This window comes from Schistocerca piceifrons, chromosome 8 (genome assembly GCF_021461385.2).
Source record: "Schistocerca piceifrons isolate TAMUIC-IGC-003096 chromosome 8, iqSchPice1.1, whole genome shotgun sequence".
Classification (NCBI taxonomy): Eukaryota; Metazoa; Arthropoda; class Insecta; order Orthoptera; family Acrididae; genus Schistocerca; species Schistocerca piceifrons.
The window spans coordinates 239,054,436-239,078,043 of NC_060145.1; the positions used below are offsets into that span (position 1 = coordinate 239,054,436).

Consider the following 23,608-nt stretch of genomic DNA (forward strand, 5'->3'; position numbering starts at 1 on the left):
TGGGTAGATCACATAACTAATGAGGAGGTATTGAATACAATTGGGGAGGAGTTTGTGGCACAACTTGACTAGAAGAAGGGATCGGTTGGTAGAACATGTTCTGAGGCATCAAGGGATCACAAATTTAGCATTGGAGGGCAGCGTGGAGGGTAAAAATCGTAGAGGGAGACCAAGAGATGAATACACTAAGCAGATTCAGAAGGATGTAGGTTGCAGTAGGTACTGGGAGATGAAGAAACTTGCACAGGATAGGGTTGCATGGAGAGCTGCATCAAACCAGTCTCAGGACTGAAGACCACAACAACAACATAGTAAGATCAATGCGCGAAGCGTACAACAACTTCCGCCGTCATACGTTAGCAAAACATCTTGCCGAGCACCCGACAAAATTCTGGTCATACATAAAATCACTGAGGGGCTCGAAGACTTCTATTCAATCACTCATCAACTAATCTGGGGTGGTAGCAGAAGCCATCAAATAAAAAGCCTGAAGTTTTAACTGTCGTACGGACCCCTGCATGGACGACATAGATATAGGCATCACAATTAAGTCTCCTGTTCCAGATGGCATCCCAGTTCTGTTTTACAGGCAGTACTCTGCAGCACTGGCCTCTTACTTGGGGTGCATTTATTGCAAATCTCTTGCCCAGTGTAAAGTCTCAAGCGAGTGGGAAAAAGCGCGCGTGACTCGTGTACCGGTACACAAGAAAGATAAAAGAACGGACTCGCATAATTACAGACCAGTATCCATAACACTGCTTTGCTGCAGAATTCTGGAACACATTCTGAGTTCAAATACTATAAAATTCCTGGAGACAGAAATGCACAGATTTAGAATGCATCGCTAGTGCAAAATTCAACTTGCTCTCTTCTCACATTATATCAAATGAATCATGGACGGACGGTAACAGGTAGATTTCCGTAAACGTTTGACTGGGTGCCTCACTGCAGTTCGTTGACAAACGACGACGCATACGGTTTAGGTTCCCATACGGTTTCGATTCCCAGATATGTTCGTGGCACGAAGAATTATTAAGTTATAGAACCCAGTACACTATCCTCGGCGGTGAGAGTTCAGAGACAAAAGGTATCGTCAGGAGTGTGATAGGACCGCTCTCATTCTCTCTATAAATAAATGATGAGACAAACAGCGTTAACAGCAATCTGCAACTGTTTGGTGATGATGCTGCTGCTGCTGCTGCTGCTGCTGCTGACGACGACGACGACGACGACGACGACGAGAACGATGATGATGATGATGATGACGATGATGTGTTGTACTGGGAGGTGTCGTCGTTGACTTTTAGGAGTACACAAGATGATTTTGAAAAAAAGAATTTGTAGTTGGTGTGATGAGTGGCAGCTTGCTATAAATACAGAACGTACTGCACAGTTTGTATGTAAATATATGGACAAATATATGATCAGAAAGATGATTAAAATGTAAATATTGTATATATTAAATGTTAAACAAGGTAATCAACGACACGAAGTATTGAAGTGTTTTGTGTACCTGGTAGTATTAGTAATGCATGTTAAATTTTCAGAATATGCAACAAAAAATTATAGTAAAAATAGTATCACAAAAAAGACAAAATTCTTAGTAATCATAAACTATTACACATTTACATTTCGAAATACTTTTACTATACAATTGTTTATAACAAATGTTTACCTCTTCCCGTGGTGCACGGACGCCGAATGAAGTGGGGTGCGTTATTTAACTACACACACAAAAAAAAGTTTTGCATCACTCCAGTTCCCTGAACTCCTGAAGACAGACATTGACTGTGGATATTGTATCACAGACACAGTCTCTTTGACTGTTCAGAGATGTCACTAAACCCGCCCAAAGATGTAAACAACCATACATGAGCAGCGCCTATTAGACGGAGGGAGTCCTACAGCCGATCGCTTCCAGTCATTCCACCAGGAAGGAGGTACACGGCTCGTGTTGTCTGTAGTTCAACAATGCCTAGACGGCCAATACCGCGGTTCGATCGCGTCCGCATTGTTACTGTGTGCCAGGAAGGGCTCTCCACATCGGAAATGTCCAGGCGTCTCGGAGAAACCAAACCGGTTTGGACATTGAGGAGATATAGAGAGACAGGAACTGTCAATGACCTGGACGTCCAAGGGCTGCTACTGCAGTGGATGACCGCTGCCGACAATTATGGCTCGTAGGAACCCTGATAGCAACGCCACCATGTTGTGAATAAACGTGTTACGACTCAAACAGTGCGCAATAGGCTGCATGATGCGCAACTTCACTCCCGACGTCCATGGCAAGGTCCATCTTTGCAACGACACCATGTAGCGCGGTACAGATGCGCCCAAAAATATGCCGAATGGACTGCTCAAGATTAGCATCACGTTCTCTTCACCGTTGAGTGTCGCATATGCCGTCAACCAGACAATGGTGGGAGACATGTTTGGAGGCAACCCGGTAAGGCCTTAGACACACTGTCCAGCGAGTGCAACAAGATGGAGGTTCCCTGCTGTTTTGGGGCGGCATTATATGAGCGCCGACGGACGCCGCTGGTGATCATGGAAGGCGCCGTAACGACAGTACTATACGTGAATTCGTCCTCCGACCGATAGTGCAACCATATCGGCAGCATATTGGCGAGGCATTCGTCTTCATGAGCGACAATTCGCGCCTCCATCGTTCGCATCTTGTGAACGACTTTCTTCAGGATAACGACATTGCTCGACTAGAGTGACCAGCATGTTCTCCAGACATGAACCCTATCGAACATGACTGGGACAGATTGATAAGGCGTGTTATGGGCGACGTGATCCACCAACGAGGGGAGAAGGGGGAGCTCTAATGTTATTGGTCCAGCAGGACTGGAGTGTTTTCCTGCCATTTCAATGTCCTCTCATTGGTTCAGGAGTTTCCCGCCAATTTTATATGACGTAACCAGTTACCAGTTTCCAGTTACGTGTCCAATTGCCTGAGGAGCGTATGTAGGGCAGCGGTTCCCTTGGATGATTATCTTGAATATAGCTCTCAGTATTTTAAGACATATTGTGGGTTCCCCTGGATGACGTTGATCAATTGGCGGTGGTTCCCCAGGGTAGGAAGTAAGGAGCGCCAGTTTATCGGTACGAAAAAAATATTAATTTAGAAACTGATTAATTTACTAAAAGTAACACAGAGGAAAATACATTCTAATATAATAAAAAATTAAAATTCACATTAACGCTGATACAAAGCACTTAAATAACAGAATTGTTTCAGTACTGTACAATGAATTTAATAACTAACTTTTCCAATATTAAATTAAAAACAAGTTTGTAATTAGTGTTAGTGACCCCCACGGAGAGCAAAGTTATTCAAAGCCAGTGGCCGCACTCCCTTGAGGTAAAAAACTTTCGCGCGCTACCTGTAGGACAGAGCAGTAGAGGGGCCATCGATTGAGGGTTTGTCACTGTAGCAAAATAACGAGAGAGAGAGAGAGAGAGAGAGAGGGGGGGGGGAGCAGGAAAATTGGGTCGCGAATACTGAAAGGCTGAGTGAGAAACGCAAGGATTATGGCGTTATCGTATCAGCGGACGCGCGGTTTGCGTATCCCCCTTGCCCCTGAGATCTATGAACCCTGCTGTCCTACTTGCCCTGTTTCAGTGCCTTTAGTACACCAAAAGCTTCTGCAAATTTCCTTTGAGACAGTGCTGCAGACTTGATGCTCTTGCTGCCAGGCTCGCTCTTTGTTCAGCAGGGTCCTACGGCGAGTACACACAGCTAGCACTGTGTGTATGTTATCTGAACACGAATCTTTGACTTGCAAAGATAATATAGTTTACAGAGCCAAAGCCTCTTACAAGTTTCCATAAAATCCCCCTCCCCAGGTCCAGTTTATTTTATTTATATGACCGAAAGTAATTTATTGAGTATTCTTTTTTTATTTTTTTAAATCGAACTGTCATGCGTGGAACAAGTTAATCTACGAAATATGCCCATATAATTTATAAGAAATCGTTTCATATGTTTGTAAACGTAACTAGGAAGCTGAATTGTGTATAGGGAAATGTACATGCTCCCTCCCTCACCCTTTCTTCTCGACTTATATCACTATATTACAGAATGTTTTACACCATCCTGGACGGCATTAGCTTCTGCTGTGCGGTCTGAGAAAGTTTGCAAATGGTTGTAAATTCGTCTTCGATTCTCTGCCGTACTTCCAAGTTTTCACTTCTGAGTGATGGATTTGTCATACTTTTGTGAAATTGTGTGTGTGAAAAAAATTCCTTTGCTGTTGTCTGTTGCTCCTGTGAGATATCCCTATTTTCTTTCGTCCGTACATTGAGATTACTGTTGTTTGTTTTCATGGCAGGGAAATTGAAACCACTGTTTAGATTTTTTGTTCCTATTACTCACAGTACTAGTAACTATAATGAGAATAAAACTGTTTTTTTTTCTTTTTCCACTGAAAATCACCCCGATCTGACATTAGGCAACAATTTTAGTACTGAAACGAGAAAACTTAAGACCGCTTGATTTTCAGCTTTCTATCTACAACAGGATTTATACTTACATAAAATTACATTGATCGTACATGTAATTTCATGGTCAGTCACTAACTTGTCTTTGAGCGATGGAAAGACAGAAAAACTGTTTGTAAAAATTATAGAGTCTAATTAAACCACGAAAGAAACAATATCACTGAAAAAAGTATTATGGGATTTTTGTCACGATGTTGCTCCCAAATTCCTACTACCGTATTACTTAATCTTCTGTGAATGCAGTAACACCGATGAGAAAAGCGACAGCTGAAAATATTCCAATAAAAATATATCGACTTTATTAACGTGCCCGTCTTGATGCCCTCTTCTTTCGCGGAAGATATTAATTTCCATCTATGATGCTTTATAACGAAGTATTCACCTATAACCTGTCTCCGATCGAACAGAGCGTCAATTGCCCGTCAGGTTTAGGACGCTCATTTATTGTAGATATCAATTTCATCGTCGGCAGGCAATTCACTGGACAGACAGGGTATGATCTGAGAAGAATGGATGGTTGACTCAGCGACAGCCTGTAAGGAAATTTTGTCAGGACTAGTGAAGACCAGCATCATCTTGCTGAACAACGAAGAAAAATAATGTTAAGATGGCCCAACTCAGATACAAACCTCGTTGTGAGACTCGGAAAGGCGATGACAACCGTCACAGGCATTCATACAGCCATCATTCTACTTCTTTTTTACCAACATAGTCCCCATCGCTTTTGCTAGTATCTCACGATTAATGTATACACATTAACTAATTCTGTTTTACACCCGGAAGTAACATGAACGCACTTATATTGGAACCAAGTACGTGTAAAGTTTCTCTGTGTGGAACGCAGGGAAAAGTTGTACGAAAGGACCTGAGGGAAGAGATCGTAACTGTCAGTCCGAAACGTGTATACTGAATGGAAAATGTGTGGTTTCTCAGAAGGTAGCAGTGCGGACCAGTCATTCGACTCGCGGTTTACAGGGAGACAACTGCGGTTGTCATGGCGTCTGCAGACGTTCTTACGCAATTTGGAGATGTGCGTACGGTGGTGGGACCGGTACTATATAAACTGCCCTTTTCGATTCCCTGGCATCAGTAAGCGAACACCTGCAGCGCAGAACACTGGCGGTATTCAGTACCGAAATGACCGTGGCAGCTCTTATCATGGTATGTAACCTACTTTCATCTCGTAATTAGTCGTCCAGAGAGTACTTACAAATTAAACTTAACCCCACACAGTGAACTAATTGTGAAAACGCACAAGCTGCCGTGTATTAAGGAGTCTAATGAAGTATTCGTGCTCAACCAATTGCGTTACCAGACACTTTTTAGGCACGACTACCCATACATATTGATCAATGAATTGTTCCTACTACAAAAATTCGCATCAGTGTCTGCCATCATAAAAAATAAATTTAAAAAATCGATTTGTCCAAGAGCGCAGAAACCACTCAAATATGGGACATAATACCTGTTTAAAGGAAATTTCGCGCTCTGTAGACGGTTCATAAATACAAAATCGAAGCGCCAAGCGAATTTCTACTGCAAGAAGGAACTCTGCAGCCACGCCAGGAAATAAGTTAAGTAGTCTTCAGTGGTGAAATTACGTTTCCAACTAACTTCGTAATACGAAGGCGAGATGAATTCCACTGGCACGAAGATGAGAGTCATATCAATGAAATTATTTGTGTTACGAAAGATAAATGTAAACTGTTTACTCTTGCGCATGTTCTTTAAAATGGATAAACAGGAAAACGATGTAGTAAAATTTCATGTTTTTGGCGCTTCATCGCCACGGAAATTATTCTCTTGTTTCTGAATGTTTGTAAGGAGTCTACTACCTAATTCTGAACAGTTAAGAAATGGGAGACTTCATTCAAAGGTTGTCATACATCAGTAGAAGATAATTCATACAGAGGACATCAGAGAAAATGCAGCCATAGAGAAAAACAGAAAATGCGTTGTGATATTCGATGGTGGGCGATTGATGAGGTATGAAGTAGGCGACGAGAAGTAGACGACGACGTTGGCATATCCGTATCTGTGCTGTATATCTTACACTAAAGGAGTACGCTACGTAACATGAAGAAATGGAAAGCTCTGTGTAACACGGCGCAGTATCATTGAACCCAGACTACAAGCAAATACGGAAACTGAGCTCACTGCTATGTTTAGAACTTTTTCATAAATATTTTAATCAATTATGCGCTCAAATTTAAGCGGATAAAAGTGGGTCCAGCAGTCGACTATAATTTGCGCACTGAAAATGTTTCAAGATCTAACAACATACACTACGTCTGGGGTACTTTGCAAGAGACTACATAAGCTTTTCCTCATAATGATGACCATGGCGACGACAGCCGAAACGTCTGAAATTTGCAGTGTTGATGCCTATACGAACTGCAACTATAATTTCGCTAGGTATTCACATTCCTTGACATGTAGTCCTTAAAGTTCCGACGTGTGATATTGGTTCGTTTGCTTCCAGCTTGCTTCCTTTACGACGGCGGCTGCTATAACGCAGACGAGTGGCCACTACAGTACCTTCTCTGGGCCCGTTTCTGGCGCCATTCGACAGGTGGTGGCTAATCCACGTGGAGCTGTGGATTTCGTGGTGAGTTCATATCCGTTAAAGTATAGTGTTTCATCATTTATTATTAAACGCAATTACAACTTTTACATGCCACATGCACTCTGTGTACAAAACTTCACTGTTCTGCAACGGTATCCTTTCGAGTTCCACAAATTATTACACACATATACTCCGAGATACGAGCTAGAAAAGAGAAACAGAGGGAGTGGGGCGGGAGAGCTGTTCACACAATTATCACAATTAAGTCGCACTCACAGAGGTGATAGCTTTGGTGAGTGGGTGTTTATAAAAACATCTGTGACACCTATTTGGTCAAACCAGTCCAAAAACTAGAAGTGGTGACGTCCTCTGCCCAATATATCAGTGCCACAAAAAGCAACTGAGGACAAAAGTAATATGCTGTCGCTTAACACAAGACTTCTTGTTTTGCATCTCCATCACTGCATAACAATTGCAACATCCACTTGAACCTGCTTGAAGTAGCCGTGCCTTGATCTATGTGAACACAACTAAGTAACGCACACATGACAGTGAGCACTGAAGAACACAAGCAGAAATACCTCTTTCTCCAGCACATGCATGTAAATTTCAGAACTCTATCTGAAAAGGGAATTATACCAACAATCTTTTCCCATATAAACTGAAGTGCCAAAGAAACTGGTATAGTCATGCATATTCAAATACAGAGGGATGTAAACAGGCAGAATAAAGCGCTGCCGTTGGCAACGCATTCATAAGAGAACAAATGTCTGGCGCAGTTGTTAGATCGGTTACTGCTGCTGCATTGTCAGATTATCAAGATTTAAGTGAGTCTGAGCGTGGTGTTTATAGTCGGCGCACGACCGGTGGAACACAGTATCTCCGAGGTAGCGAAGAAGTGGGAATTTTCCCGTACGACCATTTCACGTGTGTACTGTGATGATCAGCAATCCAGTAAAACATCACATCTCCGACATCTCTGCGGCCGGAAAATGATCCTGCAATAACGGGACCAACGACGACTGAAGAGGAATCGTTCAACGTGACAGAAGTGCAACCCTTCCGCAAATTGCTGCAGGTTCCAAAGCCGGGCCATCAAATTGCGTTAGCGTGCGAACCGTTCAACGAAACATCATCGATATGTGCTTTCAGAGCCGAAGGCCCACTCGTGTACCCTAGATGACAGCACGACACCAGTCTTTAAGCCTCGCCTGGGCCCGACAGCACAAACACTGGACTGTTAATGACAGGAAACATGTTGCCTGGTCGGACGAGTCTCGTTTCAAATTATATCGAGCGGATGGAGTGTACGGGTATGGAGATAACCTTATGAATCAATGGACCCTGCATGTCAGCAGGGGACTGTTAAGAGCCGGTGGAGGCTCTGTAATGGTGTGGATCGTGTGCAGTGATATGGGACCCCTCATACGTCTACATACGACTCTGGTAAGTGACAGGTACGTAAGCATCCTGTCTCATCACCTGCATCCACTCATGTCCATTGTGCATTCCGACGGCCTTGGGCAATTCCAGCAGGGCAATGCGACACCCCACACGTCCAGAATTGCTGCAGAGAGACTCCAGGAACACTGTTCTGAGTTTAAAGATTTCCGCTGGCCACCGAACTCCTCAGACATGAACGTTATTGAGAATATCTGGGATGCCTTTACAACGTGCTGTTCAGAAGAGATCTCCACTCCCTCGTATTCTTACGCATTTTTGGACAGCCCTGCAGGATTCATGGTGTCAGTTTCCTCCAGCACTACTTCAGACATTAGTCGAGTCCATGCCACGGCGTGCTGCGACGCTTCTGCGTGTTCACGGGGGCCCTACACGATATTAGGTAGCTGAAGCAGTTTCTTTGGCTCTTCAATGTACAACTATCTAACGTGGCAGCGCTCCAATGAGATTATGGCGGTCTTGGGATTTTTTTAAATCGAGTACGAGGTGGGACATGCATTCAGCGATCAGAAGATATCAGATTCCTGAAAGTCTCTGATGGCTTGCGATCTAATGACTCTAGGCCTGTTCAAAGTGAACTAAGCCTATGCTTTGTTCTTTGAAACATCCCTGCACAAAATCCGTACAATGTGTGTTATGTCGACTTTAAAGATGCTATTGTTAGTCGGGAAACACCCCAACCTTGTGCAGTAGACTCACGCCGCTAGGAGATAGTTACATCACAAATTGGACTCCCATAAGAATCAAAAACCAATACCGATCCAAAATGCAGATATCACAGTCAACATATCCAGCAGCCTTTGGGAGTTGGATGTAACTGCAGCAGATCAGCAAAGAATCCCCGATTACCATTGTTCCCTAGCAGATCACTCACCTGCGGATCTCCTGTACCAGACGTCGGACTTTGTTTCTTACAGCGGGTATTTCACCGCCTAGTAAGAAATTTATTTACAATGAGGGTAGTAGGGAAGCTACAGAAATGACGGGTATTTCACCGCCTAGTAAGAAATTTATTTACAATGAGGGTAGTAGGGAAGCTACAGAAATGAAAGTCGGGATAATCTGGAGAAACATAGTCAAAGATGGTCACATAAATGACAGGTAACCGTGTAACACGTTTCCATACGTTGGACTTAACTTCTAAGGCCATCAGTCCCTAGAACTTAGAACTACTTAAACCTAACTAACCTAATGACATCACACACATCCATGCACGAGGCAGGATACAAACCTGCGACCGTAGCGGTCGCGCGGTTCCAGACTGCAGCGTCTAGAACCGCTCTGCCACAGCGGCCGGCTTTGCCATGTGCATTTCGTGCTTGACAAAATAACTGCGTTACACCTAATCTCTTGTCCCTTGTCTCAGATCTCTCCGTCGACGATGTGTAACGGGAAGTGTGACTACATACAGGGTGTTTCAAAAATGACCGGTATATTTGAAATGGCAATAAAAACTAAACGAGCAGCGATAGAAATACACCGTTTGTTGCAATATGCTTGGGACAACAGTACATTTTCAGGCGGACAAACTTTCGAAATTACAGTAGTTACAATTTTCAACAACAGATGGCGCTGCAAGTGATGTGAAAGATATAGAAGACAACGCAGTCTGTGGGTGCGCCATTCTGTACGTCGTCTTTCTGCTGTAAGCATGTGCTGTTCACAACGTGCAAGTGTGCTGTAGACAACATGGTTTATTCCTTAGAACAGAGGATTTTTCTGGTGTTGGAATTCCACCGCCTAGAACACAGTGTTGTTGCAACAAGACGAAGTTTTCAACAGAGGTTTAATGTAACCAAAGGACCGAAAAGCGATACAATAAAGGATCTGTTTCAAAAATTTCAACGGACTGGGAACGTGACGGATGAACGTGCTGGAAAGGTAGGGCGACTGCGTACGGCAACCACAAAGGGCAACGCGCAGCTAGTGCAGCAGGTGATCCAACAGCGGCCTCGGGTTTCCGTTCGCCGTGTTGCAGCTGCGGTCCAAATGACGCCAACGTCCACGTATCGTCTCATGCGCCAGAGTTTACACCTCTATCCATACAAAATTCAAACGCGGCAACTCCTCAGCGCCGCTACCATTGCTGCACGAGAGACATTCGCTAACGATATAGTGCACAGGATTGATGACGGCGATATGCATGTGGGCAGCATTTGGTTTACTGACGAAGCTTATTTTTACCTGGACGGCTTCGTCAATAAACAGAACTGGCGCATATGGGGAACCGAAAAGCCCCATGTTGCAGTCCCATCGTCCCTGCATCTTCAAAAAGTACTGGTCTGGGCCGCCATTTCTTCCAAAGGAATCATTGGCCCATTTTTCAGATCCGAAACGATTACTGCATCACGCTATCTGGACATTCTTCGTGAATTTGTGGCGGTACAAACTGCCTTAGACGACACTGCGAACACCTCGTGGTTTATGCAAGATGGGGCCCGGCCACATCGCACGGCCGACGTCTTTAATTTCCTGAATGAATATTTCGATGATCGTGTGATTGCTTTGGGCTATCCGAAACATACAGGAGGCGGCGTGGATTGGCCTCCCTATTCGCCAGACATGAACCCCTGTGACTTCTTTCTGTGGGGACACTTGAAAGACCAGGTGTACCGCCAGAATCCAGAAACAATTGAACAGCTGAAGCAGTACATCTCATCTGCATGTGAAGCCATTCCGCCAGACACGTTGTCAAAGGTTTCGGATAATTTCATTCAGAGACTACGCCATATTATTGCTACGCATGGTGGATATGCGGAAAATATCGTACTATAGAGTTTCCCAGACCGCAGCGCCATCTGTTGTTGAAAATTGTAACTACTGTAATTTCGAAAGTTTGTCTGCCTGAAAATGTACTGTTGTCCCAGGCATATTGCAACAAACGGTGTATTTCTATCGCTGTTCGTTTAGTTTTTATTGCCGTTTCAAATATACCGGTCATTTTTGAAACACCCTGTACCAAGAGAATCGGTAATGATTGCTTTGGATTTAGCGCGCTCAACGACGTGATATGAGCTTGCACCTGTAACTGGTTACAATGGCAGTAAATACGGATTCGAATCCCAGTCCGGCACTAATTCCCAACCAACCCCTCCCTTTTCTCACTCTCTATTTCATATAAATGTATGCACACGCGCGTATACACGAGTGATGTGTGTTCCAGTGCGAATAAGTGGCCACGTTATTATTAGCAGACTGTTACAATGGCCACTCTTGTTCTGGATACTTATCGATTCAAGTTGGCCGCGCCTCCTTGAAAAGATAAATATCCAAACAAAATTGCTCTGAGTACTATGCAACTTAACTTCTGAGGTCATCAGTCGCCTAGAACTTAGAACTAATTAAACCTAACTAACCTAAGGACATCACACACATCCATGCCAGAGGCAGGATTCGAACCTGCGACCGTAGCGGTCGCTCGGCTCCAGACTGTAGCGCCTAGAACCGCACGGCCACTCCGGCCGGCTAAATATCCAAACAAGAATGGTTCTATGGTTCTTAAAAGTCGTCTGACATAGTATTCGTTGGACTCGAGAGTTAACGCCCTTCACAGTTGGGCAACACACACACACACACACACACACACACACACACACACACACACACACACACAGATAGAGAGAGAGAGAGAGAGAGAGAGAGAGAGAGATTGATTGATTTTGACGTCTTACGAAACACAGCGAAAAGCGTTGATTCACGAAAATATGGCCTGTTTGTAGCGAATAGAATCTCTATAGAATCTCTATCAAGGTACTCGTACGTAGTATCGTCACGCAATGTACGTTCTCCTCCTCCTCCCCCCCCCCCCCAAAAAAAAGGAGGCCCTGAATGGAAGCACATATCAAAAATCTATATAATCTGTATAGACGGCCACGAAAGCCTTCATAGGTTAGTGGTTAGCGTTACTGGAGGGCTATGTAGATATCTAATACAGGATTCCAGAAAGCATCAGATTTGTTTGCCGTGAGTAATTGTAGTTCTGAGCACGCGTAAGCCTCGTGATAGTCATCGAAAAAGCTCTTGTGAAAATATGGAGAAAAATCTGTACTCAGTCCGCCGAAATAGCAGAATTATACTTCTATCGGGATGGGAAACACTAATCTTATGAGCCTCGGATATCGCTGGAAATCAACTGGAATGTTGCAATGAACTCATCATTCTTCAGACTACACCTACTAATATAAACTCTTAATGGCGTTCATTAAAAGCTGCATGCGTGGTTGTAACTACATACTGTTAGACTATTTTTTGTTGTTGTTCTTCTTCTAGACAGTAGCTGCAAGTTAATTTTAAGTACAATGGGCAAAGAAAGACAAATCGCAAATAAGCTTATGATGAATCGAAGCGCACATCTTGTACAAGAATCGTTTGTCCTTTCGCATGTAGTACGCAGGAATAAATAAATAAATAAATAAATAAAAAGTAAAAAATGCGGTTCAAAATCATCTCTGTAACCACGCATTCTCTTAATTTTACTGTAATCGTTGGCCGCGAGTGATATTGGCGGAAGTAATGTTTCTTGACTCGCTTTGGTCGCTGCGTCTCTGACTACTGAGCAAGGTGTTGGTCAGGCGCAAACCGAAGTCGTGGCGAGGCGCACAGCTCCTCTGCTACTATTGTCTCTCCTGTCAGTCCAAATGAATTACGATCTCAGACTGATGACAAATACTGGACGATTGGTCCACTGAGGGGTTTGCAATAATTAATTCGTGCATGAATAACTTGTTATTCGGATTTTTCAAATGATTGGCCTCTGTCTTCCCCGAGGCTCGATTAATGTGAACATTCCGCTTACATCGCTCCCAAGACACTCTTAAACACTGGCGCACTGTCTTAATGCGTATTTAAGTGCTTTGCGTTGGGAGCCAACTGCCAGTCTCTACACCAGATGCAGACATGTGGAGAGAGTTTCGATACAGGTTACTTACGTCGTCATCTCCTTGTAGGAAACTGCGTCGTCTGGGTAGGTTAGAATCGTGTGACGTACCGGAATTCGAACCTAGACTTCTATAAGCAGTAGGCATGGAATTTATGTTGGAGACGTCCTGTGAAGTTTCGTGAGTAGGTGGAATACTATTGGCAGGACTAATGCTGGGAAGACGACCTGGGTGGTTCAGTTGGTAAGAGCATTTCCCGAGCTCGATTCCCGGTCCAGCACACAATTTTAATCTGACATGAAGTTTCACAGCACCGAACACCCCGCTTCAGAGTGGAATATGCTTACACAAGCCTAACCATAAAAAAATTACGGGAACGATAGCAAGTAACAACATTTCACTTATAGTACGTACAAAGTACTGTAGGAAAACTAGTGATTAATATTGTTACTGATTTGGGGTGTACAGAGTGCGAAATTCAGTAGTAAACAGCGCTGGCAGCAACAATGACTCTAATCCAGCTGGACAACGTGGACCGAACTGAGCATGGTGACCAGTACGGTTACGGCATTCCATGCTACAGCTCTAACCAAAATTTTGTTAATGACAGTGGCTGGCGACAATTCATGATATATGTACGAAGTCACAGTCAAGGCAACAACCGAATATCCTCTTTAAGAGCGGTCTTGCGATTTCTTGTTCAAAGATAACGTCTGTAAGACCTCAAAAATAGAGCCACGAGTCTTAACATTAGGGATGTCATGCTGCCTGCTTTCCAGCTTGGCGAATCTGCGAACCTGAGGTTATCGTGTAGGGCACCCATCTGCGCCCTATATCCACACGAGAGGCGGTGGGCCAGCTTGAAAATGGTGTCAAATGGTTCAAATGGCTCTGAGCACTATGGGACTTAACTGCTGAGGTCGTCAGGCCCCTAGAACTTAGAACTACTTAAACCTAACTAACCTAAGGACATCACACACATCCATGCCAGAGGCAGGACTCAAACCTGCGACCGTAGCGAAAATGGTGTCACTCCGAATGAAATCAACCAATATAAAAATGAATTTGATCCTTGACGATTCAGAATTTTGTGATTATTTGACATTTTATTCTATCAAATATTAAACATTTTTGACACTTTGTTTTCGAGTTTTTAATTTTCAAAGTTTCCAAAACTGATTTTTGCCGCATTTTTACACCTTAAAATGTTCGTATCTCAAACTTTGAGTTATAGACATAATATTTCTACCATCTGACTTAGATTTTAATAAGCTTTTTTTTAAAAAAAAATGTTCTTTTAAGCATATTTGTAGCAGTATTGATAAATTTTCTTAAACTAATTAATTTTAAAATCTTAAAATTACGAAAGTGAAGTTTTTCATGTTGTGCAAAATGTATATTTGTCGTAAATTATATGCTAATCTGTGCCAGATTTCACGACGGTATCCCAATGAGAATATAATTCATTTTATTTTACTGAAATTTTTTATCAACAACTGTACCACAACTGTTCGTGGTTTGCAAGTTGGTTCATAAAACTGAAGTTAAAATGAAGTTCGCGTATACTAATGACGCACACTCAGGTATCTCATTCAAAAAATGTAGTAAATGATGCCACATAACGATTTACTTAATTTTATATAACTTTTCAATTAGTTCTAGCTTATGATTGCAGCACAATATAAACATACTGCTGACAAGCAACAATAAAATAAAACTTCTACTGACACTTAACACACTTCAGTAGAGATTAAATGGCGAGATAAAATTAGCATAACACTGGGCTATGACATGCAAGCAGGTTGTTGCATGTCAAAAACTAGGCATAAAAAGTGGAAGTATTGCTTCAATCCCTTAAAAAGAAACTCACAATGGGTCACTAAGGATATTGGACGACTGACATGATAATGGGTATTGAACAAAAATGAAAATCTGCACTTTAAATAGACTAAAATTATCTAGAGAAAGGGAACTGTAACTGCTTTTAACTGAAAGTAAAAAAACCTGACGGAAAAGTGCCCACAGTTGTAGAAGACTTGATGACTAAAGTAATAAACACAAACTTTTGCTCGTCCACAAGCAGCAATTATTGATCAATAATTTGAGAGATTTACATTTCCACTGAAAGTGAAAAGTTTGTAATGTCGACTTCCATACCCAAAAGTTGGATCTATACTTGTAAAGAAAAAGAAGTTTGAGCAAGCAACTACACTGCAACAAAAACAAAACAAAGCAAAAAAAGAGGTTAAAGGAAGAGACACACACTCTATTCCCAACATTATGCCTGTGCAGTCCTTGCCGTACGTACAACTGGGACTCGTTTGAAAAGCCGACGCAGTGCCTGTGTCCTGTTTTGTCATTGGAGTCATTACAATGGGCACTAGTCTCTAATATCAAAGGAGCAATGGTCGCCATGCTGAGTCACTTGTGCTTTAGACTAGGATTGCTGATATTTTTCAAAAATATTTGGTTTCCGATGTATTGATATTTATAAACTGCCATTATCGGTTCTCGATACATCGAAGAAATTATCGATAAACAGGCGGAAAAAATACCGGCCGCGCATTGTAAATATACTTCCAGTTTTATATATTTGAATTGAAAGGAAAACGGTGCACGTTCATGCTTGGCGATAACCACTTTGTCAACATTGGAAACTCAATGTTAAGTGGCACAATAAGGTGTCTGATGGGTCTGTCATTCGTTTTCGTCACATTTCGGATTTGCCCGGAACACTTCATGTTAACTTTCCGGATTTTTTTTCTCCATTTCTGCGAACGCTAGCGATCTAGCAGTTGTGTGAAAACTGCGTGGTCAAGCTAAACGTCGAACCACCCACCGCAAAGACCAATCTTGTCATTGAGATTTTTGTTCATCATTTTCAGCAACTGTTTTTGAAGAATGTCGATGTGAAGAAATAGGGGAACTAGTTGCGCTAAAAATTGTTTTTTAACGCAACTGGTGCGCTGTTTCTTCACATCGGAAATATTGTTATTCCATCCATCCACCTCCTCCCCCCCCCCCCCCCCACCACCACACTGGTGCAATCGCATTTGTTCTTTTGTGGCACATATAATAGTTTCACATAACCAAAGAGAAAGGCTGGATGTGATAAAAACTCCAAAAGCAGTAAGACACCTTCACACATTAAAATTATGTCCTACTACAATTTCAAAAGAACAGCTTCAGGTATTTTCCGAAAATTGGGAAAAATATAATATAAAATGAAAAATCTGCACTCGATAACGCCGTTTGATATAGATATATCGGGGGGGAAAATATCGCCGATATATATATCGACCGTTTTGGAAAAGTATCGATATTCCGACATTTTATCAACAACCCTACCCCAGACGCCTTAACACTGCCAGTGTGAATATTCTTTTGCTGTGAACAGGCAGACTTCTTCATGCAATGCACGTAACGTAGCTGTACGGATCTTCCATGACCGAGCGATCAATGTCTGTCCTCGGGACCCAGTCGCATGGAGCTGTTGAGATCCTGCAGGGCTAAGTATAGTGCTCCTGAACCTACTGATTCCGTATTTGCGCGACACACTTGTGATTCCGACCAACGTGAACAGCAGTTTCTCAGAATTATAACCCGCACTCTTGGCATCCAACGATTGTACAGCTATCTTGTGTTGGTAATGTTTCTTTCGAGTCAGCAGTCATCTGACGAATTCATCTCCTGTGCCACTCTCTCCACCTCATAGTAGCACTTGCACCGTATGTGCTCAACAATCTGTTGGCTGTAATCCAGTCTGCTCCCCTGCAGTTTTCATTTGTACAGTTCCCTCTACTAATGTGGAAGTTGTTTCCTAGTGTTAACACACGATGGCTCTTTTTCTTATAAGTATTTTTTAAATTTTCCTTTCTTCATAGATTCTGCTGAAAACCTCGTCATTCCTTACTTTATCAGTCCAACTAACCATCAATATCCTTTTATAGCACCACATCTGAAACGCTTCGATTCCCTTCTTTTACAGTGTTCCCACAGTTCATGATTCACTACAATGCGATGCAGTGTTCTGATCCTATATTCTCAGAAATTTCTTCCTCAAATTAAGGAATGTATCTGATATTAAAAGACTTCCTTAAGTCAGAAATATTCTCTCAGCCTACACTAGTCTGATTTTCATGTCGTCGTTGCTTTGTCCGATGTTGCAGAATTCCATAACTTCATCTACTTTGTGGTCATCAATTTTGACGTTAAGTTTAGCGCTAATGTCGTCTGCTACTCATTGCTTTCGTCTTTCTTTGGTTTACCCTCATTCCGCATTCTGTACTTATTGGACTAATCATTTTACTCAACAGATCCTGTAGTGATTCACGTTTACTGAAGATAGCAATGTCATCTGCGAATCTTATATCCTTTCACCTTGAATTTTAATCCCACTCTTGAGCCATTCTTGTATTTGCGTTGTAGCTTCTTCGAAGTACAGATTGAACATTAGGGGGCAAAAGATCCCGTCCCTGTCTTAGACACCTTTTAATCAAAGCTCTTCATTCTGCGTCTTCCTTTCCTATTGGTCCTTCTTACTTCTTATACAAACATAGTAGACTGAGGCTGACAAATTTCTGGGATCGTAATATGCACACACACAAGGAATAAAAGGGCAGTGCGGTGTCGGAGCTGTCATTTTCCGTCGGATGATTCATGTGAAAAGGTTTCTGTCGTAATTCTGGCCCCACGACAAGAAATAACATGCTTTGAATGCGGAACGGCAGTTTGAGCTACACAGATGGGACATTCCATTTCGGAAATCGTCAGGAAATTCAATATTCCGTCACTAGTAAGGCGAGAGTACCATATTTCGGACATTACCTCTCATCATCGACAACGCAATGGTCGAGGGCCTTCACTTTACGACCCAGACCAGCGGCGTTTAAGTCGAGATGCCCATGCTAACAGACAAGCAACACTGCGTGAAATAACTGCAGAAATCAATGCGGGACGTACGACGAACGTATCCGTTAGAAGTGCGGCAAAATTTGGCATTAATGGGCTATGACAGCAGACGACCACCGCGAGCGTCTTGGCTAACAGCACGACATCGCCTGCAGCTCCTCTCCTGGGTTCGTGACCATATCGGTTGTACTCTCTAGACGACTGGAAAACCGTGGCCTGGTCAGATGAGTCTCTATTTCAGCTGGTGAGAGTTGATGATAGGGTTCGAGTGTGGCGCAGACTCCACGACACTATGGGCCGAACTAATCGGCAGGGCACTGTGGAAGCTGCTGCTGGCTCCCTAACGGTGTGGGCTTTTACATGGAATGGACTGGGTCCTCTGGTCCAACTGAACCCGATCACTGACTAAATCATTGTGTTCAGCTACTTGGAGACGAACTGCACGAAACAACGATGGAATTTTTATGGATGACAATGCGCCGTGTCAGCGGGTCACAGCTTTTCGCGACTGGATTGAACAACATTCTCGACAATTCGAACGAATTATTTGGCCATCCAGATCGCCCGATATGAATATCACTGCACATTCATAGGACATAAACGAGAGGTCTGTTCGTGCACAATCCTGCAACGGCAACACTTTCGTATTTACAGACAGCTACAGAGACAGCATGGCTCAGTATTTCTGTAGGGAAATTCACAGTTTCATGGAATCATGCGGCACGCGCCAGCGTTCTTTAAGGGTGTTACTCTACGCTTCTACACTCTTCCAGTTGTTGCACCGCTGTGTGATACTGTCGACAGGCGAAGCCAGACTACTCGTTCGCGTTCGGCGTCGAGGACCCTGAGTCGGGCAACGCACAGGCGCACGAGGAGCGCCGTGACGGCGGCGTGGTCAAGGGCCAGTACACGCTGCTCGAGCCGGACGGCCGCACGCGCACCGTCGTCTACACCGCCGACCCCGAGCACGGCTTCCGCGCCGACGTCACCTTCAGCGGTACCGCCATCTCGCAGCCTAGCAACGGGGGCAGCAGCAACAACAACAACCACAACTACTACTATTGACGAACTCGCACACGTCTTTCACTGTCGCAAACTTCTATCGAGGTAGAAGTTACTACAGAATCTCTACATCGCAATACCCTTACTCCTAGTAATCTGATTGTTTAATAACGCTCGTTTAGGCAGTAGATTTGACCGAACAACACATAGGACATCAAACTTTATGTACCCTTCTCGTCCCAACTACTGGTAAAAGCCATCCTATGCCAATGCCGGTTCCAAACGTGACAGTCTACTCACGCACTAGTGTAAGTAATTTACTTCAGATGGCATTTAGAAGAGCCACTATACTTAAAGATCACAAATAAATTGACGGGTATATCTCCGGCAAAAAGCTGTGGGATAACAAATCAGTAAACACAATACTTAGTCAAAAACAATGTATTCGAATACGGAATTTTCAAGAATTGTAATGAAGTTACAAATTACGTAATCAAATCATGCATGCTATCCTCTGAAGCATCCAATGACAGGCAAACTTCCAGAGAGTAAGCTACTCTTGCTCCGTTTCTCATAAATGCATAAGTTAAATGAACTGTGCATCCTCCTAGTTACCATATATAATTTCAACGACCATCTGTTTACAGTATCAGCTTTCTAAAGACTTAGCTCACAGAAATTACCCTGCAAAATGCCCTTACATATTTAGCACCAGTGTGTTTCCTGTACAGGACCTTTTTTAATAATTATATACACACTCGAACCACCCTCCCCCTTGTCTTCGCAAATGTAACCAAACTAAGTCGCTGGTATCTGATGAGGAATCCAGACTGATTGGGAACACTAAGAGTTCGGCGAACTGCAATGCAAAAGGACTATTGTAGGCCTAAGCAAAGGGGGAAATCTGGAGTACAGAGTTTTAAGTATCAATGTAATCGATTTGTAGCAAATAACAATCAGTTTTCTGGGATATGATATGTCCTTTTCTGTCAGCAATAAAATTTTATTCTTGCAGCATGACGTCTGTAACTGATGAACTCTTTTACATAAAAAATTACAATTTTAAAGTCTGCCCCCCCCGCCCTCCCCGGATGATTTCTGCGAGCGTCCATGATGATAATACTTCAGAGTTACATTTCCTTTTAAGACTGATTTAGTTTCCACGACGAAACACGGCAATAACATCTAGTCTCCTTCACAACTGTAGTTAATGGTAGTTGAAGTTTTGGGTACCTTTAACGAACCGTGTAACAGTTCTAAGGGAATGATACATTCTGTTGTAAGAAGCATCACTTGTACCAATTACTTCGTCATCTGTAGAAATACACAGAGGACAGACTAATATATACTGGATGTTAATGTATAAAATCATTTACAACTTAAGTTGTTGAACGATTTTAACAACTAAGTATTGAAAATAGCAAATAAAATATACGACAGCGAAACTTTTTTATTCTTCCAAGAAGAAAACCTAAAAAAAAATGCTATGACTTCACTGTAGTTTTAAGAGAAAGGAATGTAAATTTTTTCTCTCTTACAAATAATTTTTTATGTACACTGCATCAAACGAAGGCCATTGGAAAAGATAATTCCTTAATTATGATCTATTATTTTGATTTTCAGAAGATCTATTATGATCTCTATATGATGTCCATGATTGCAACAAATCTTACTTGCACCATCTGCAGAAATACTGGGACACCAATGCAGTATGCGAATGAATACTTAACACACTGCCTGGTGTGCAAGCCTTTTGATTCGAAGTCGCTTCGTGAATCACTGGGAAAAGCAAATAGATTAGATCTTGAGGCTTCTAAGTTGCAGATTCGATGTCGCTGTCTGTTAAGCAAATGCCCATACAGCCGCCCGAACCTTCGAGCATATTAACACAATCTTCACACGCGTGGCAGAGTTCTTAGCGGAGGTCCATCTAATCGCAGCTCTAGATGGGGACCCCCGTCATCATATCTGGCAGTGCGGTTACTTTGTGCGGGGAGCCTTGAAGTGTAAGGTATATCGTAACGACCCTCATAGTCTTCAACTGTCAGCAGTCCATAAACCTAAAGACCCTAAACATTTTTAACAAGCCGAATTATCTTCATCTTTTTGCTGTGTCACAAACTGACATTACAGTATTCGCACTTGCCCACAATATACATGTACTGCAAATTTTATGCCGTATGTTCCTTGTGTGTCTTGTCTAAGGCTTTTCCTTGAAAGCGAAGTGTCATATTCTTTAAGTGCTTATTACATTATCTTTGGGACTACTAGCGCCTAAGTACTGTTAGTTCCTTCTGCACCCTTAATGCGGACCATCGACACTTTGTGAGGATGTCTTCACATGATACACTGCGACGCCCCTTTGAAAGTTCTTTGATTCTTTTCAAAAAAGTGCTTTTGGTTCTTCGTATTATTTTGTACGCGAAGTACTGATCGTATAATGGTTTAACTTAACCCAGTATAAAGCAGACCACGTTCTTCAATGCTAAAGCTTCCATTAGGATAATGATAAAATTCAAATGAAAGAAATCAGCCAAATAGATTCCCTTTCATCAATTCTTAACAGTTCAAGAGGCAATTGTGAGATCCCTAAAATGTGAAAACGATGATGGAGTAAGTGTAAAAGGAACATACGTTAACCAGTTTCCTTTTGTTGAAAAACGATGTACACAACTACGTTAACTAATGTATCAACAACCCGTTTCAGTCAAGCAGACCACCTTCAGGTTTATTGGGACAGCGTCATCTTATGCGTGTCCGCCCCGATAGCTGAGTAGTCAGCGTGACGGATTGCCGTCCGATGGGCCCGGGTTAGATTCCCGGTTGGGTCGGGGATTTTCTCCGCTCAGGGACTGGGTATTGTGCTGTCTTCATGGTCATTTCATCCTCATCCGTCGCGCAGGTCGCCTAATGTGGCGTCGAATGTAGTAAGACATGTACCAAGGTGGCCGGAACTGCCCCGCAAGGGGCCTTCCGGTGAATGACGCCAAACGCTCATTTCCATTTCCATCTGATGCGTGACAACCCATAACCACTATCAAGCATAATGTTACAAACCAAAATCTTTAACTATAATAATCATGACGTGCTTCGCCATAGGCCTACTGTACGTCGTACTAGCTCCTGATTTATAGCTGAACGGAGAAGTTGGTTTCTGACTCGATGCTTCATAGTGGGTATACGTTATCATGCATCCGATTACGATGTCACAAAACACACGAAGAGAGTCTGTTTATGACAATCTGGCTGTTTAATAAACTGATACAGCCGTGTGCAACCGTGAATTTTCAACAATTTTTACAAGCTGTGATCACCGCCTTCTCAATCTAATACACCTTTCCACTGCTGACGACACTACTGTCCGCATTTAGTGCAATAACAGTAACAAGGAAAGGAAAAATAAGCAATTCTGAACTCACTCCCAAAAATCGATGCCAATAGAACTACAAGAACGCAGGGTGAAAACGCAGGAATTGCAAATAGGCAATTAACTAATTTCTGTATCTAGGGCATCTGAACACAGCAACTGTTCGGACCGCAAAAGAGTAAAAATGGTCTGGTATACTTTTACGTTTTCCAAACGAAGGTAACGTTAAGTCTGAATCGTGATATGTACTTAGAACAATGAGACACGTGCTTTTAATTCGAGAAACCATTCAAGCTGAAGAGTAGTCAACGAAATACCAGGAAACTTTTTTTTGGCAATTACCGGGAAGGGGAAGGGTGTGTGAATGCGATCAAAAAAAAAATGGCTCTGAGCAGTATGGGACTTAACATCTGAGGTCATCAGTCCCCTACAACTTAGAACTACTTAAACCTAACTAACCGAAGGACATCACACACATCCATGCCCGAGGTAGGATTCGAACCTGCGACCGTAGCGGTCGCGCGGTTCCAGACTGAAGCGCCTAGAACCGCTCGGCCACACCGGCCGGCTGATGAGGAAACAAATTGGTGTGGAAAACTTGATTAAGGCCATAATGAAAATGAATCTGAAGTACGCGATACATGGACAACGGTAGTTCATGTCGCAAATTATCCGATAAGAAGGAAGGCAGACAGACAGGCACGATTAACCTAGAGGCAGACAGATGAAGACCATAACGCATGGAGAAGACTAACTGAGGGCTTTATCCAGAAGTAGATGTAAAATAGGTGAGTCAGTTTCTCCAATCTTTAGAGACTTTGTCAAAATTGTTTGAAAGTGATATTCCACAGCAAGGGTTTTGCAAACCAGCAATTGGATATACTTGCTCAATACGAAAGCGTCTATTCGATAACAGCA

At 42.7% G+C, this 23,608-nt stretch overlaps 2 protein-coding genes across 2 annotated transcripts in view; one reads left to right on the forward strand and one right to left on the reverse strand.

Annotated features, from left to right (window-relative positions):
* The window catches only part of LOC124711447, a 461,065-nt gene that overhangs the window by 366,170 nt on the left and 71,287 nt on the right, over nt 1–23,608 (reverse strand). The gene's annotated exons all lie outside the window — the stretch shown is intronic.
* Nucleotides 5,644–19,386, forward strand: LOC124712231 (cuticle protein 19-like). The gene is made up of 3 exons (XM_047242526.1): nt 5,644–5,667; nt 6,989–7,114; nt 19,126–19,386. Exons 1-3 carry the CDS (start codon nt 5,644–5,646, stop codon nt 19,384–19,386), a joined length of 411 nt encoding a protein of 136 aa, XP_047098482.1.